General features: G+C 42.3%; 3 protein-coding genes across 3 annotated transcripts; all 3 read left to right on the top strand.

Annotated features, from left to right (window-relative positions):
- Nucleotides 1–10: 10 nt before the first annotated feature.
- Nucleotides 11–4,250, top strand: LOC100682242 (olfactory receptor 4P4-like). Its single transcript, XM_016227210.2, has 2 exons — nucleotides 11–909; nucleotides 4,208–4,250. The coding sequence occupies exons 1-2, from the start codon at nucleotides 11–13 to the stop codon at nucleotides 4,248–4,250; spliced, it is 942 nt and encodes a 313-aa protein (XP_016082696.2).
- Nucleotides 4,251–7,860: 3,610 nt separating this feature from the next.
- On the top strand, nucleotides 7,861–8,799 carry LOC100083249 (olfactory receptor 4P4-like). Its single transcript, XM_029059215.1, has one exon. The coding sequence runs from the start codon at nucleotides 7,861–7,863 to the stop codon at nucleotides 8,797–8,799; it is 939 nt and encodes a 312-aa protein (XP_028915048.1).
- Nucleotides 8,800–15,076: 6,277 nt separating this feature from the next.
- Nucleotides 15,077–16,015, top strand: LOC100680576 (olfactory receptor 4P4-like). Its single transcript, XM_029059214.1, has one exon. It carries the CDS (start codon nucleotides 15,077–15,079, stop codon nucleotides 16,013–16,015), a length of 939 nt encoding a protein of 312 aa, XP_028915047.1.
- The last annotated feature ends 781 nt before the right edge of the window (nucleotides 16,016–16,796 follow it).

The following is a 16,796-nucleotide window of genomic DNA, read 5'->3' as shown; positions in this document are numbered from 1 at the left end:
CATTCCCAAGATGGAAAATAGGAACAATGTCACAGAATTTGTTCTCTTAGGACTGTCCAGTGACAGAAATTTGCAGATATTCTGCTTTGGGCTGTTCCTCTCCTGTTACGTTACAATCCTCTTAGGGAATCTCGTCATCCTCATCACCGTCAGAGGCAGTTCCCTCATCAAGCAGCCCATGTACTTCTTCCTCTCCCACTTGTCCCTCATGGACGTCTGCTACACTTCCACGGTGACTCCCAAACTGGTTAGAGATCTGCTGTCTGAGAAGAAAACCATCTCTTTCGGCCACTGCATGATGCAACTCTTCACCATGCACTTATTTGGTGGGGTTGAGATCTTCATCCTCGTGGGGATGGCCTATGATCGCTACGTTGCCATCTGCAAACCCTTACACTATATGGTCATCATGAACAAGCAGCGGTGTGCCACAGTGGTTGGAGTTTGCTGGGGAGGAGGAATTCTCCATTCCATGGTCCAGTGGCTCCTTATTATTTTTTTGCCCTTCTGTGGCCCCAATAAGATCGATCACTATTTCTGCGATGTTTACCCTCTATTGGAACTGGCTTGCTCAGATACTGACGTGACTGGATTTTTAGTCCTCGCCAATTCAGGGACAATTGTGTTGGTTTCTTTTGCAGTCTTGGTCTTCTCTTACATCACCATTTTAGCCAGTCTGAGAACCCGCTCTTTGGAAGGACGTCGCAAAGCCCTCTCCACCTGTGCTTCCCACATCACCGTGGTGGCACTGTTTTTCTTGCCCTGCATCTTCATTTACCTCCGGCCAGCCCAGACCTTCCCTGAGGATAAGGTGTTTGCTCTCTTTTACACCATCATCGCCCCCATGTTCAATCCCCTCATCTACACCCTGAGGAACAGAGAGATGAAAACGGCCATGAAGAAGGTGTGGTGCTGTAACCTGTGTTTAGAGAGAAAATCATGCAGGTGAAATAGATTTCCACATCTCCTGTCTTCCCCTCCTGCATCTGGCTTAATCTACCTACCCAACTCTTCTCTGTACAATCAACCTAGTTTTTCTCCTAGGCTCAGGGAAGCGAGAATTCTCACTGTTTATCAGATTGTAAACATCCCTTCCTCCACTTCAATGCCTATATTTAATACAGCCATCCATTATCCTATGCCATTTCAAATAAAATATTTTCAAGAAAAAAAATAACTCCTGCTTAATGGGATGGAAAGATAATTATGGTTTTCAATTGATGTTAAAATTAATTACAAGCTTCTAAGGAGAGGGAGTTACGGTTTTTGATAGCAGATGTGGGTTTTAGCAGATAGACTTTCTACTAAATGGTTATGGGCAAAGCAGGGTTCTCAGTGGGATCTACTCATACAATTCTCTCAGTTCCTCTTTGCTGGTAGATGAATCACAGAAGGGGGGTTGAAAACTCTTTTTAGACATGGGGACCAGCATTTATGATTTTAAATGGGAAGTAGTGTGCTTAGTGAAAAGACCACAAGTCTAGAAGTCAGAGGATTTGGGCTCTAATCCTCTTTCTTCCACTTCCCTGCTGTGTGGCCTTGGACAAGTCAGTTAACCTCTTTCTGTGTACCTCAGTTTCCTCATCCTGTAAAATGGAAATTGAGACTCTGAGCCCCATGTGGAATCTACACTATGTCTAAAATGATTATCTTATATCTACCCCAGCAGTTAGTACGGTGTCTGGCACACAGTAAGCACTTAAAAAAAGGATTAAAAAATCATCTTTGCATCACTTAGTGCATTAATATTGGTGCCTAATACTGCTAAGAGACTAATTAACCAGGCTGAGGTCTTTTAAACAAGTTGGGAGGCCTGGAATTGTTTCGTGGAAGGGATTTATTTAAGATTAAATTTTTCATTTAAGGAAAGGGGGTACTTTTCTCGGTGGTACCTTCTTCTGCAATTGGAACTATGATGGGAGGATTTAGGGCTTGAAAGGAAAAGAAACTCAGAATAGAGAGATGGCTGCCGTTTAGATAAAATGGAAAACCTACTAGAATGGAAGATAAATACTGGGAAAAGTAGCTTTCAGAGTGCTGGAGACAATAATGTGCATATCAATGGAGTTTGAAAAATATGATGTAGAAGTAAGAGGAGCATTAAGGAGCAATCCCCATGAGAATGTTCAGATATCTTTGTTGTGGTTTTATGTTATAATGTGAAGGTAATTCTCCCCTCACTTGGCAGGTTGGCAATCAGTAGTGTACTGTCTACAAGATGATTTTTGCAAGCATGATGCGTGGTAGTAGGGTCAGAGTTTTTCTTCTTTTTTTCTTTTTTATAATGGTATTTGTTAAGAGCTTACTCTGTGTCAGGCACTGTACTTGGGCACTGGGGTAGATGCAAGCTAATCAAGTAGGACAAGGTCTGTGTCCCACATGGGACTAACAAACTTAATCCCCATTTTACAGGTGATGTAACTGAGGCACAGAGAAGTTCAGTGACTTGTTCAAGGTCACACACATCCAGTGACAGAGGCAGGATACGAATCCAGTTCCTTCTGATTCCCAGGCCCATGTTATCTCCAATAGGCCATGCTGCAAGAGTTAGGACTGTGACTAAACTAGGACACTGGTTGGAATTTGGCCTGGATTTCAAGTTTAGATCCCAGGAGAGAAATGGAATACAATGTCAACCCCGGCTTCCCTTAAGGAGCAAGGGGCGGCTTGTATTTATACAGTAAGCAAATAACAAATACCCTATTAATAATAATAATAATAAAAATCACTTGGTTGCAGTGTGACACTGGACACATCCCTTAACTTCTCTGTGCTTCAGTTTCCTTGTCCTTAAAATGGGGATTCAGTATCTGTTCTACTTCCTACTTAGACTGTGAGTCCTATGGGAGACAGGGTCTGTGATTGAGCTGATTATTTTATATCTACTCTAGTGCTAAATAACATGTTTGACACATAGTGAGCACTTAACAAATATCACATTACTACTACTTCTCTTAGGCCTCCAGTAACTATAGAAAACCCTTACAAAAAGGACAGGAATATAGGAGGGTATGAGAGAAGTCTTTGTTTCCCTTTAAGACCTGGATGACTGGAGCATGGCTTAATGGATAGAACATGGGTCTGGGAGTCAGAAGGGCCTGGGTTCTAATTCCAGCACCGCTATTTGTCTGCTGTGTGACCCTGGGCAAGTCATTAACCTCTCTGTGCCTCAGTGACCTCATCTGTAAAATGGGGATAAGAGTGTGAGTCTCATGTGGGAAAGGGACTGTGTTCACTCAGAATAAATTGAATCTACCCCAACTCTTAGAACAGTGTTTGGCACATAATATTAATAATGATGGTATTTGTTAAACACTTACTATGTGCGAAGCACTGTTCTAAGTGCTGGGTAGATGCAAGGTAATCAGGTTGTCCGATGTGGGGCTCACAGTCTTAATCCCCATTTTCCAGATGAGATAACCTAGACCCAGAGAAGTTAAGTGACTTACCCAAAGTCACAGAGCTGATAAGTGGTGGAGCGGGAATTAGAATCCTCAAACTCTGACTCACAAGCTCGTGCTCTTTCCACTAAGCTATGCTGCTCCTCACATAGTGTTTAACAAGTACCATAATAATTATTAGTATTCCCTTGGGAAAACAGTGCTGGGTGAGAATACCACAACACGAGTTCAGGAGGAGATGATGTTAATCAATCAATCAATCAATCAATCAATCAGTTTTTTGAGCACTTACCATGTGCGGTGCATTCATTCATTTCATTCACTTGTATTTATCGAGTGCTTACTGTGTGCTGAGCACTATACTAAGCACTTGGAAAGTACAGTACAGGAACAGAGACAATCCTGCCCACAACGGACTTCATTCGATCGTATTTATTGAGTGTTTACTGAGTGCAAACCACTATACTAAGCAGTTGGAACATTTTACTATTGGTAGACATTACTCCTGCCCATAATGAGCTGACAGTTTACAGGGGAAGATAGACATTAAAATAAATTACAGCTGGGGAAACATTAGAGTATAAGGAGATGTACTAGAAATGATGGGGGCTGGGGCAAAAACCGAAGTTTTTAAAGGTTACATAGCCAAGTGCAGAGTTATTGTGGAGGGGAGGGTGGGGAAGGTAAATGAAGAGAGAGGTTATTCAGGGAAGGCTTCTTGGAGGAGACCTTCTGCACTCACAGCTGGTCTGTGTATTTATGACTTGCTTTTCGCTCTGGGTGCTGGTGTGGGTTTTGCTCTGGAGGGGCAAACAAAATCCAGGAGTAAATTTCCAGTTGATTCTTTAATTCTGAAAAAATTTAAAGGCCACTTCCTTTAAATTTGAGTTCTTCCATGATTTAGAAATAGGTAAACCTGAGTTTCAATGCACTTTGATGATGTATAACATTATTTCCAAAGGGCATTTTTACAAGCTTCTCTTTGAACAAGACACCTGCATAATTCTGTAGCCAACTAGTAGAATGAAATAGTTTGAAATTTAAAGGTGAATGAACATTTATCCTTTTTGTTGACCATTTGGGTTATCATATGCTTTCTGTGTAACTGGCTCAGAAAACAATCAATCTGTAGTATTTTCTGAGTATTTACTGTATGCAGAGCACAGATCTAAGCCCTTAAGTGAGTATAATAAAGATAAAGGACACGATCCCTGGCCCCAAGGAACTATTGGCAATGAGAGGTACAGAATAATTTCCAATTGGATGAAAAAGAAAATTGAAAGATGGTTATATGAATCATTAAGGTCTTTAATAGTGTCTATGTTGTATGGCTGGCTGTGAGCACAACTGAACTGAATGGGTAGTTGAGAGGGTATAATCTGGGGAGAAGAAAATGATCAGCAAATGGTTAAATTATAATAGAAAATATGGACAAAGTTTTAGAATTGATAGCAGTGCCTACGAAGCTGCACTGAAACTTGTTTTCAACATGATGAAGAAAAGTTCCTGGATTTGTTCCACCACCACCTCTGATAGGAAAGATCATCAGGGACTTTGGGAGCTGGCAGAGTCCCTGGACCTTTAAAATGTTTTGCTTTAGCAACTGCATCTTCAAGGCAAAGTTTTTCCCAAAGATAACTCTGCACCAAGCATATGTTGGGCCGAGAGGGAAAACTTTGTAGTTGTCTTTCTTTTTTTTTTCTCCCTCTGAGCTCAGACCTAGATGGGTGAGGTTGCGCGGCTCAGGCAGCCCCAAGGAAATAAATTTGACTCTCGGGAAACCAGAGATGACTTGAGATTCAGAAACTCCAGTTTTTTGGAAAGTGCCTCCATCCAATGTGAAAGTTGGCTTCCACTGAGACTGGAATTCTGTCCTGATGCAGCTCTGAAAAGCCTTTTGATTCACATGACTGGACATATAGATCCAAGAACAGAGAAATGCATCATTGCGGGAAGACTTACAAAGGGGTAAGGTTTTTTTTTCTTTTTTATAACAAAAGTTTTCTCTTAATTTCTCAGGTCTCATTCTTTGATTCATGGGTTTTTCCTGTGCAGGTCCCTAGTTGTTTTAATATAAAAAGGAAGTCAGATTGCAGTGACCTAGGTTCGAATTGGCTGACTGTCCTTGGAAAATTGAGCATGGATTGTGAATTTTGGTCTTCACCAAAATCACAATCTTAATTCTGAAGTATTGAGAGACAGATAAAATTCATTTTTTTGGCCCACTGTTTCTCTTTTGGCAGATCTCCAGGACTGTTTAAAAAATATCTGAATAGACACCCTCATGTGATTTCTTGGTTCTAATCAGGTGGTTTTTAGAGGAATCCCGTGACTGATGGGCTTTATTGTTGTTGTCGAATGCCATGGTGACCCCTTGGACACGTTTTCTCCAGAACATGCCATTTTCTCCTGTACTTGTTCTGTTATGTAGTCCATAGCATTTTCTTGGTAAAAAATATGGAAGCCCTTTTCTGTTGCCCTTTTTCTCATTCTGCTGCTGCTCAGCACAGGTGAATCCACTCTGTTTGATGCTTTGGCTTAGACCTTTCCACTGTGGGTAACCCCGATGAGATAATATCTTTCTAGCTCTAAGCTCTAAACTTCATCAGCATACATAAACTCTACTGCCTCGATAAGGCATGATTCAAAGGAGAGTGCGATTTATTAGAAAAAAGAAATCAGATTGAATTCTGAAACATCCTCATGCAAAAGAGATGTTCTCTAGAGGAATATATTTATTGCTGGGCACTATCGCTGGGAGGGAGATACCTGGATATGGGAAGCAGTATGGCTTAGTGGATAGAGCAGAGACCTGGGAGTCAGAAGGACCTGGGCTCTAATCCAGGCTCCACCACATAGCTGCTGTGTGACCTTGGGAAAGTTACTTTACTTCTCTATGCCTCAGATACCTCATCTATAATATGGGAATTAAGAGTGCAAGCCCCATGTGGGACAGAGACTATGTCCAACCTCATTAACTTGTGTTTACCGCAGAGCTTAGAACAGTGTTTGGCATATAGGAAGTGCTTAACAAGTACCATAATTATTATTGTTCTTATTATTCTTATAATTAGTTCCTGCTCTGCTCCTGGACTGCTGGGTGATCTTGGACAAGCCACTCAATCTCTTAATAATGATAATAATAATTGGGCAGGAAATGTATGTATCGATTCTGTTATATTGTACTCTTCAATGTGCTTAGTACAGTGCTCGGCACATAGTAAGCGCTCAATAGATAGGATTGATTGCTTGTTCTATAATAGTTATGGTATTTGTTAAGTATTTCTCTGTGTATATGGCGGAAAAAATTCAGGATAATTATTTTTATAATTTTTATTAAGGTATTTGTTAAGTCCTATGTGCTAAGCACTGTACTAAGTATTAGGATAAATAAAAGATAATCAGTACAGACAAGCAGTATCACCTATTGGATAAAGCATAGGCTTGGGAATCAGAAGGATCAGGGTTCTAATCCTGGCTCCATCACTTGTTTGCTGCTTGATCTTGGGCAAATCACTAAACATAATAATAATAATAATGGTATTTGTTAAGTGCTTATCATGTGCCAAGCACTGTTCTAAACACTGGGGTAGATCCAAGGTAATCAGGTTGTACCATGTGTGGCTCAGTCTTAATCTTCATTTTACAGATGAGGTAACTGAGGCACAGAGAAGTTAATCGATTGTCCAAAGTCACACAGCTGACAAATGGCGGAGCCAAGATTAGAATCCATGACCCCTGACTCCCAACCCCGGCCTCTTTCTACATAGCTGGGCTGTTTCAACATGTCAAAATGTGGGACACAGACCCTGTCCAGCCTGATTAGCTTGTACCTATCCCAGTGCTTAGAATAGTGAATGGCACATAGTAAGCACTTAACAAATAACATAAAAAAATAGGGGCACTGAGTCTAAGTAGAAGGGAGGTAGAATTTAATCCCCATTTTACAGTTGGGAAAACTGAGACAGAAAGACGTTAAATGAGTTGGTCAAGTTCACACAGCAGGCAGGTGGGAGAGCTGGAATTAGAACCCAAATCTTGTGACTCCCAGGCCTGTGCTCTTTCCATTAGGTCAGACTGCTTCTCCTGTGCCTCAGTTTTCTCCATTACAAAATGGGGATAAAATTTTCCCTCTCCCTACTTCTTAGATTGTGAGCCCTATGTGAAAGAAGGACTGTTTTCTACCTGATTAGCCTGTATTCTGGGGTTTAACACAATGCCTGGCACATGGTGAGCACTTAATGAATAAAAAATACTTTGATCACCGCACTAGAAATGAAAGGGATGTATATCCTGATAAGATGCAAAGTTTCTCTTGCAGCATTCTCATATACACTGACACAGTATTGTAAGTGATATTCAGTTATAAGTAGAATCAACTGGTCACTGAAATTTTCTAAGTGTTATCTACGATGTTTCATTTTACAATCATTTCAGGTAAATATTCCTCATTCCCAGGATGGAAAATAGGAACAACGTCACAGAATTTGTTCTCTTAGGTCTGTCCAGTGATAGAAATTTGCAGTTATTCTGCTTTGGGCTGTTCCTCTCCTGTTACTTTGCAATTCTCTTAGGGAATCTCCTCATCCTCATCACCGTCAGAAGTAGTTCCCTCATCAAACAGCCCATGTACTTCTTCCTCTGCCATTTGTCCCTCATGGATCTCTGCTACACTTCCACGGTAATTCCCAAACTGGTCAGAGATCTGCTATCTGAGAAGAAAACCGTTACCTTCCGTGCCTGCATGACGCAGCTCTTCACCATGCACTTATTTGGTGGAGTTGAGATCTTCATCCTCGTGGGGATGGCCTACGATCGCTATGTTGCCATCTGCAAACCCTTGCACTATGTGGTCATCATGAACAAGCAGCGGTGTGCCACAGTAGTTGCAGTTTGCTGGGGAGGAGGATTTCTCCATTCTATGGTCCAGTGGCTCCTTATTATTTTTTTGCCCTTCTGTGGCCCCAATAAGATCGATCACTATTTCTGCGATGTTTACCCTCTCCTGGAACTGGCCTGCACAGATAATGACGTGATAGGATTTTTAGTCATCTCCAATTCAGGGACCATTGCACTGATCTCATTTTTAGTCTTGGTCTTCTCTTACGTCACCATTTTAGCCAGTCTGAGGACCCGCTCTTCGGAAGGACGGCGCAAAGCCCTCTCCACCTGTGCTTCCCACATCACCGTGGTGGCGCTGCTCTTCTTGCCCTGCATTTTCATTTACCTCCGGCCGGCCCAGACCTTCCCCGAGGATAAGGTGTTTGCTCTCTTTTACACCATCATCGCCCCCATGTTCAACCCCCTCATCTACACGTTGAGGAACAGAGAGATGAAAACGGCCATGAGAAAGGTGTGGTGTTGGAAGCTGACTTTGGAAGGAAAATCTGCCAGGTGAAACAGATGGCTACCTCTCCTTCCCCACCTATGTTTGGTTTATTCCATCTACCCAGCTCTTTTCTGTACACTTGACACGAGTTTTCTCTTAGGCTCAGGGGAATTGTGAATTGTAACAGTTTATCAGTCTGTAAACATCTTCCTCCTCCTCAATGTCTATATTTAATAAAGCCATACATTACCTAATGCCATTTCAAATAAAATCTTTTCAGAAAAAGGAATAACTCCTGCTCAATGGGATGGAAAACTAATTACAGTCTTCAGTTGATGTTGAAATTGATTGTAAGCTTCAGGGAGCGGGAATTATGTCTTTGGTATTTGCTGTGCAGTGGTGACAGACGTGGGTTTTAGCAGTTATGGTCTCTAGTATATGTTTATGTGCAAAGCAGGGTCTTCTTTGGGATCTACTCATAAAATTGCTTCAGTCCCTCCTTGCTGGTAGGTGAGGCACAGAAGGTGGTTGGAAAACTCTTTTCAGACATAGGAGAGGTGGCGTTTAGGATTTTAAATGGGAAGCAGTGTTGCCTAGTGTAAAAACCACGAGCCTAGTAGTCAGAGAATTTGGCTTCTAATCCTGTTTCTGCCACTTGGCTGCTGTGTGACCTTGGGTAAGTCACTTATCTTCTCTGTACCTCAGTTAGCCCCATGTGGGATATAGACTGTGCCCAACCTAGTTATCTTGTATCTACTCCAGCACTTGGTACTGTGCCTGGCACATGATCAAAACTTAAATAGCATTAAAAAAAAGTCATCTTCACTTTCCTCAGCCTATTGGTGTATATTTGCTAAGGGAATAATTCACCAGGCTGAGGTAGGTTAAAGGCATTGGGGAGGGCTGGAATTGCTCAGTGGAAGGGGTTTGAGATCATATTTTTCATTTAAGGAAAGGAGGAAGTGTTCTAGGTGTACCTTCTTCTGCACTTGAAACTGTGATTTAAGGATTTAGGACTTGAAAGAGAAAGAAACTCAGAATGGGGAGATGGCTGCTGATAATGGGAAAAAAATGGAATACCTACTAGAAAGGATAATAAATACTGGGGAATGTAGCTGTTATAAGTCTAGAGGCAATAATGCACATATCCATGAAGTTTGAAGATTAAAATGTAGAAGGCAGAGGGCCAATAAGGAGCTACCCCCATGAGAATGTTCAGATATCTTTGTCACCACTTTATGTTATAATGTGAAGCTTATTTGTCCCTCATTGGCAGGTAAAATATCAGTTAATTTTCAGAAGCGTAATGAGGGGTGTTAACGTCAGTGGTTTTTTTTTTAAATGGCATTTGTCAAGAGCTTACTATGTGCCAGGCACTGTACTTTACTGATTCATTCATTCATTCAATAGTATTTATTGAGCGTTTACTATGTGCAGAGCACTGTACTAAGCGCTTGGGATGAACAAGTCGGCAACAGATAGAGAAAGTCCCTGCCGTTTGACGGGCTTACAGTCTAATCAGGGGAGATGGACAGACAAGAACAATGGTAATAAATAGAGTCAAGGGGAAGAACATGTCGTAAAAACAATGGCAACTAAATAGAATCAAGGCAATGTACAATTCATTAACAAAATAAATAGTGTAACAAAAATATATACAGTTGAGCGGACGAGTACAGTGCTGTGGGGATGGGAAGGGAGAGGTGGAGGATCAGAGGGAAAAGGGGAAAAAGAGGGTTAAACTGCAGAGAGGTAAAGGGGGGATGGCAGAGGGAGTAGAGGGAGAAGAGGAGCTCAGTCTGGGAAGGCCTCTTGGAGGAGGTGAGTTTTAAGTAGGGTTTTGAAGAGGGAAAGAGAATCAGTTTGGTGGAGGTGAGGAAGGAGGGCGTTCCAGGACCGTGGGAGGACGTGACCCAGGGGTCGACGGCGGGATAGGCGAGACCGAGGGACGGTGAGGAGGTGGGCGGCAGAGGAGTGGAGCGTGCAGGGTGGGTGGTAGAAAGAGAGAAGGGAGGAGAGGTAGGAAGGGGCAAGGTGATGGAGAGCCTTGAAGCCTAGAGTGAGGAGTTTTTGTTTGGAGCGGAGGTCGATAGGCAACCACTGGAGTTGTTTAAGAAGGGGAGTGACATGCCCAGATCGTTTCTGCAGGAAGATGAGCCTGGCAGCGGAGTGAAGAATAGACTGGAGCGGGGCGAGAGAGGAGGAAGGGAGGTCAGAGAGAAGGCTGACACAGTAGTCTAGCCGGGATATAACGAGAGCCTGTAACAGTAAGGTAGCCGTTTGGGTGGAGAGGAAAGGGCGGATCTTGGCGATATTGTAGAGGTGAAACCGGCAGGTCTTGGTAACGGATAGGATGTGTGGGGTGAATGAGAGAGACGAGTCTACTGCTGTATCTACTGCTGAGTAGATACAATCTAATCAGGTTCTACATGGTCCATGTTCCACATGGGGCTCACAAGCTTAATTCCCACTTTACAGTTGAAGTAACTAAGGCACAGAGAAGCTGAATGACTTGTCCAACATTCATTCACTAGTATTTATTGAGTGCTTACTATGTGCAGACCACTGTACTAAGCACTTGGAATGCACAATTTGGCAACAGATAGAGACAATCCCTGCCCAATGATGGGCTTACAGTCTAATCATCACATTGACTGCAAGTGGTGGAGGCAGGAGTAGAACCCAGGTCCTTCTGACTCTCAGGCCCGTGTTCTATCCACAAGATCACTCTGCAAAAGTTAGGATTATGATTTGAATGTGTTTGTTTATTGTTATATCGTACTCTCTAAAGCAGTTAAATCAGCATTCTGCACATACTAAGTGCTTAATAAATACAATTGAATGATTGAATTTAGGCTAGATTTCAAGTTGTGTTTAGATCTCAGGAGAGAATTGGGATGCAGCATCAAACTGGCTTTTCTTAAGATATGTGGGGCGACACCCTGAAGAGACAGCAATGAGCATGGCGGAACAGGGCAGAGCCGGATGCGAGAGAGCAGAGGAGACCCGGGCTGGGCCGGGCTGGACCCGGAGAAGCTGAGGGGAGCTGGGCCGGGCCGGCCTCAGCTGAGGAGAGCCCGACGCTGCTGTGCAGGCTTTGAGCGGGATTTAGCTTGGAAGCATCTCTGCTTACCATCATTCAACCTATCAGGTTTTCTTGGGAAGCAGCAGTATGGTGTAGTGGCTAGATCCCGGGCCTGGGAGTTAGGAGTTCCTGGGTTCTAATCCCAGCTCCAATACTTGTCTGCTATGTGAACTTGGGCAAGTCACTTCACTTCTCTGGGCCTCAGTTACCTCATCTGGAAAATGGGGATAGAAACTGGGAGCCCCATGAGGGACAGGGACTGTATCCAACCCCTTTTGTTTCTATCCACTCCAGTGCTTAGTACAATGCCTAGAACATAATAAGTACTTAACAAACACCATTATTATTATTACTTATTGAGTGCTTACCGTGTACAAGGCACTGTATTGAGCACTTGGAAGTATACAGTACAACCAAGTAGGTAGACGTGATTCCTGCCCACAGAGCTTACAGTCTAGATGGATACAAAGGAGATTAAAAACAAACAAAAAACCGAAAACAATTATTTAGAGGAACAGGTAAAGTGTAAGGGCACTAACATAAATCCTGATCCAGATACTAGACCTTGGCCTTCAAACCTCGCTCCATTTACCCCAGTGCTTTTGGGTCTATACCCATTAAGGATTATATTGGCCCAGCACCACAGAATTTATGTTACTTATAACTTTACCAGTTCCTCTATATGGTGTTTTCTTATTTTTTTTTATGAGTTCCTTCAGTGTTTTCATAAGTGTGTAGTTCTGTAGCCAACTGGTGAAATGAAATAGTTCGAAGTTAAGAATGAATCAACCTTTATTCCTTAGGCTGACCGTTAGGGTTATACATTTACTTTCTATAGCTGGTTCATGAAACAATCTATAGTATTTATTGAGTTCTGACTGTGTGCAGGACAGAATTCTAAACCAATGAAGGATTCCAAGAGAGGTAAAATATGTGATCCCTGCTGTCAAAGATCTTACAATCTACTGGGGGTGATTGGCAAAGTATAATTTCCAATTGGTTGAAAAAGAAAATGAAAAGATGGATAAATGAATCATTAAGTAGTTAAATAATAGCATACATTAATCTATGTACCTAATTGGCATGGATGGCCACAAAGGAACCAGGTGTGTAGTTAGGAGGGTATAATCTGGGGAGAAGAAAATGATCAGAAAAGAGTTCAATTAAGGTCAAAAATATGGGCAAAGTTAAAGAACTGATAGCAGTGCTTATGAAGCTTGTTTTCAACACGATGAAGAAAAGCTCCTAGGTTTGTTCCACCACCACCTCTGATAATAATAATAATTATGATATTTGTTAAGTGCTTACTACGTTCCAAGCACGGTACTAAGCACTGGGGTGGATATAAGCATATTGAGTGGGACACAGTTCTTGTCCCAAATGGGGCTCACAATCTCAAAAGAAGATCTTCAGGGACTTTGGGATCTGGTAGGGTCCCTGGACCTTTAACAGCTAGCTGCATCATCTAGGCAAAACTCTTCCCAAAGATAGCTCTGCTCCAAATATTTGCTGGGTCGAGGGAGAAAACTTTGTAGTTGTCTCTTTTTTTTTTTCCTCTGAGGTCAATCATGTCTCAGACAACCCCAAGGAAATAAATTTGACTTCTGGGAAACCAGAGATGCCTCGAGATTCAGAAACGCCAGTTTCTCAGAATCTTCCTCCAGCCACTGTGAAGGTTGAACTCCCATCGAGATTTAAGTTCTATCCTGACGCAGCTGTGAAAAGCCTTTTGGTTCACATGACTGGAAATAAAGATCCAAGCACCCAGAAATGCATCAGTTTGGGAAGACTAAGAAAGGAGTAAGTTTTTTTTTCTTTTTTTATAACATGAGCATTCTCTCTTGATCTCTCAGTTCTCATGCTTTAGTTCATGGATTATTCTATGTAGTTTCCTGGTCATTTTAGTATAAAAAGAAAGCCATGTTGCAAAGACCTAGGTCTGAATTGGCTGACTCTCTTTGGAAAGTTGAGCATGGATTGTAAATTTTGGTCTTCATTTAAATCACGATCTTAATTCTGATACATCGTGAGACAGACGAGACTCATCTTTTAGCCCACCATATCTCTTTTGGCAGATCTCAGAGTCTGTTTAAAAAGTATCTGAATAAACACTTTCATGTGATTTCTTGGTCCTAATCAGGTGGTCCTTAATGGAATCCCATGAATGATCGGCTTTGTTAGAGACAGGAAATCAGATTGTTGGGATTCTGAAAACTCCTCATGTGACAGATATACGTGGAGGCATATATTTATTGTTGGCCATCATGGGTCAGTGAGAAGATCGAAGGACTGTGAGTGGGAGACCTGGATTTTAGTCCCAGCTCTCCCCTGGACTGCTGGACTGCTGGGGGACCTCGGGCAAGCCACTTGACCTCTTAATAACAATAGTGATAATAAAGTAGCAAATGTGTCTAACAATTTGGTGATATTGTACTCTCCCAAATGCTTAGTACAGTGTTCTGCATGCAGTAAGCACTGAATAAATACGATCGAATGAATGAATATGATTGATTGCTTGATTTGTGATAGGGTACTTATTAGGCACTTACTCTGTGTTACGCACAGGGGTAAACGAAGGATAATCATTATTTTTATTATTTTTAATCATGATTTTTTTAAAGCCATACTATTGTCAAACACTGCACTAAGCACTGGGGCAGATACAAGATAATCAGTCCAGGCACAGTGCCTATACCATCTCGGGCTCTCACTTTAGGTAGGAGGGAGTAGGATTAAATCCCCATTTTACAGATGAGGAAACTGAGGCACAGAGATGTTCAATGATTTGGTCAAGGTCACACAGCAGGCAGGTGGCAAAGCTGGAATTAGAACCCAAATCTCATGACGCCCAGGTCCATGTTATTTCCATTAGTCCAGGCTTCTTCTTGTGTGACTCAGTTTGCTCAGCTGTAAAATGAGGGGTAAAATTTCCTCTCTCCCAACTTCTTAGATTGTGAGCCCTATATGGGAGAAGGACAGTTTCCTATCTGGTTAGCCTGTATTACGGTTCTTAACACAATGCCTGGCACATGGTGAGCGCTTAATTAAAAAAAAATATTTTTAACCTCTCACTACCAATGAAAAGGATGTATATTCAGCAATGATATTAAATTTCTCTTGTGCTATTCTCATACACATTGAAACGATATTGCAAGTCATAGTCAATGATATGGGCAATGAACTGGCCACTGCAATTTTCTAAATGTTATTTACAGTGTTTCCTACTGCAATCATTTCAGATAAGAATTCCTCATTCCCAGGATGGAAAATAGGAACAATGTCACAGAATTTGTTCTCTTAGGACTATCCTGTGACAGATATTTGCAGATATTCTGCTTTGGGCTGTTCCTCTCCTGCTATGTTGCAATCCTTTTAGGGAATCTCCTCATCCTCATCACCGTCAGAGGCAGTTCCCTTATCAAGCAGCCCATGTACTTCTTTCTCTGCCATTTATCCCTCATGGACGTCTGCTACACTTCCACGGTTATTCCCAAACTGGTCAGAGATTTGCTGTCTGAGAAGAAAACCATCTCTTTTGACGACTGCATGATGCAGCTCTTTACCATGCACTTATTTGGTGGAGTTGAGGTCTTCATCCTCGTGGGGATGGCCTATGATCGCTATGTTGCCATCTGCAAACCCTTGCAATATATGGTCATCATGAACAAGCAGCGGTGTGCCACAGTGGTTGGAGTTTGCTGGGGAGGAGGATTTCTCCATTCCATCGTCCAGTGGCTCCTTGTCATTTTTTTGCCATTCTGTGGCCCCAATAAGATCGATCACTATTTCTGCGATGTTTACCCTCTCTTGGAACTGGCCTGCTCAGACACTGACGTGACTGGATATTTAGTCCTTGCCAATTCAGGGACAATTGTATTGATCTCATTTGTAGTCTTGGTCTTCTCTTACGTCACCATTTTAGCCAGTCTGAGGACCCGCTCTTTGGAAGGACGGCGCAAAGCCCTCTCCACCTGTGCTTCCCACATCACCGTGGTGGCGCTGCTCTTCTTGCCCTGCATCTTCATTTACCTCCGGCCGGCCCAGACCTTCCCCGAGGATAAGGTGTTTGCTCTCTTTTACACCGTCATCGCCCCCATGTTCAACCCCCTCATCTACACGCTGAGGAACAGAGCGATGAAAACGGCCATGAGGAAGGTGTGGTGCTGTAAACTGCGTTTAGAGAGAAAATCTTGCAGGTGAAATGTATTCCTTTGACTCTCTCCACTCCTAGCTATCCTTGGTGTACTATTCATTTGGGTACTTTCCAAATACATTGCAAACCACTGCACTGCAAATACAGGTTTCTTTATCCATAGGCTTGGAAACAACACAATGTCTACCTGTGTTTCAGATTACAATTCTTTCTTTTATGGTATATGTTAAGTGTTTACTATGATTCAAGTGCTGTTCTAAGCACTGGGATAGGTGTAAGTTAATGAAGTTGATCACGATCCCTGTCCTGCATGGGGCTCAGAGTCTAAGTAGGAGGAAGAACAGGAGAACTGAGGCACAGAGAAGTTAAGTGATTTGCCCCAGGTCAAACAAACAGCAGGCAATTGGCAGAATTGGGATTAGAGCCCAGGGCCTCTGACTTCCTGGCCATTGCTCTTTCCATTAGGCCATGATGCTTCTTCCTCCAACTCAGGGAGGGTATCTTACCCGATTGTATATTTCCTTATTAAATTTGAAATGACTGGCAGTAAAAAGAAAAGTTTCTGCTTAATGAGATGAAAAATTAATTATGATGCTAAAATTAATTGTAAGCTTCTATGGAACAGAAATGATGTTTTGATATGGGTTGGGTGGTGTCAGCAAATGGTAGTTTTCACTGTTTTCTTCTGTACCATATGCGTAGGTCACTCCCTGATGATGGGTGAGGCACAGAAGGAGCTTCACTAACTCTTTTAGAACTTTAGGAGACTATTTAGGGTTGGGTATCACCAAATCTTCTGATGCCAACCTATGCCGTTAGATTAATTCC

Source organism: Ornithorhynchus anatinus, chromosome 3, assembly GCF_004115215.2.
Source record: "Ornithorhynchus anatinus isolate Pmale09 chromosome 3, mOrnAna1.pri.v4, whole genome shotgun sequence".
In the NCBI taxonomy this organism is placed as follows: Eukaryota; Metazoa; Chordata; class Mammalia; order Monotremata; family Ornithorhynchidae; genus Ornithorhynchus; species Ornithorhynchus anatinus.
This window is presented reverse-complemented; position numbering and strand designations above follow the sequence as displayed.

Excerpts from the sequence above, each read along its gene's own strand:
- LOC100083249 (XM_029059215.1), top strand. The coding sequence starts at position 7,861 with ATGGAAAATAGGAACAACGTCACAGAATTTGTTCTCTTAGGTCTGTCC.
- LOC100682242 (XM_016227210.2), top strand. The coding sequence starts at position 11 with ATGGAAAATAGGAACAATGTCACAGAATTTGTTCTCTTAGGACTGTCC. Across the intron at positions 910-4,207 it reads ACGGCCATGAAGAAGGTGTG|GGGCAAACAAAATCCAGGAG; the intron begins GTGCTGTAACCT and ends TTTGCTCTGGAG.
- LOC100680576 (XM_029059214.1), top strand. The coding sequence starts at position 15,077 with ATGGAAAATAGGAACAATGTCACAGAATTTGTTCTCTTAGGACTATCC.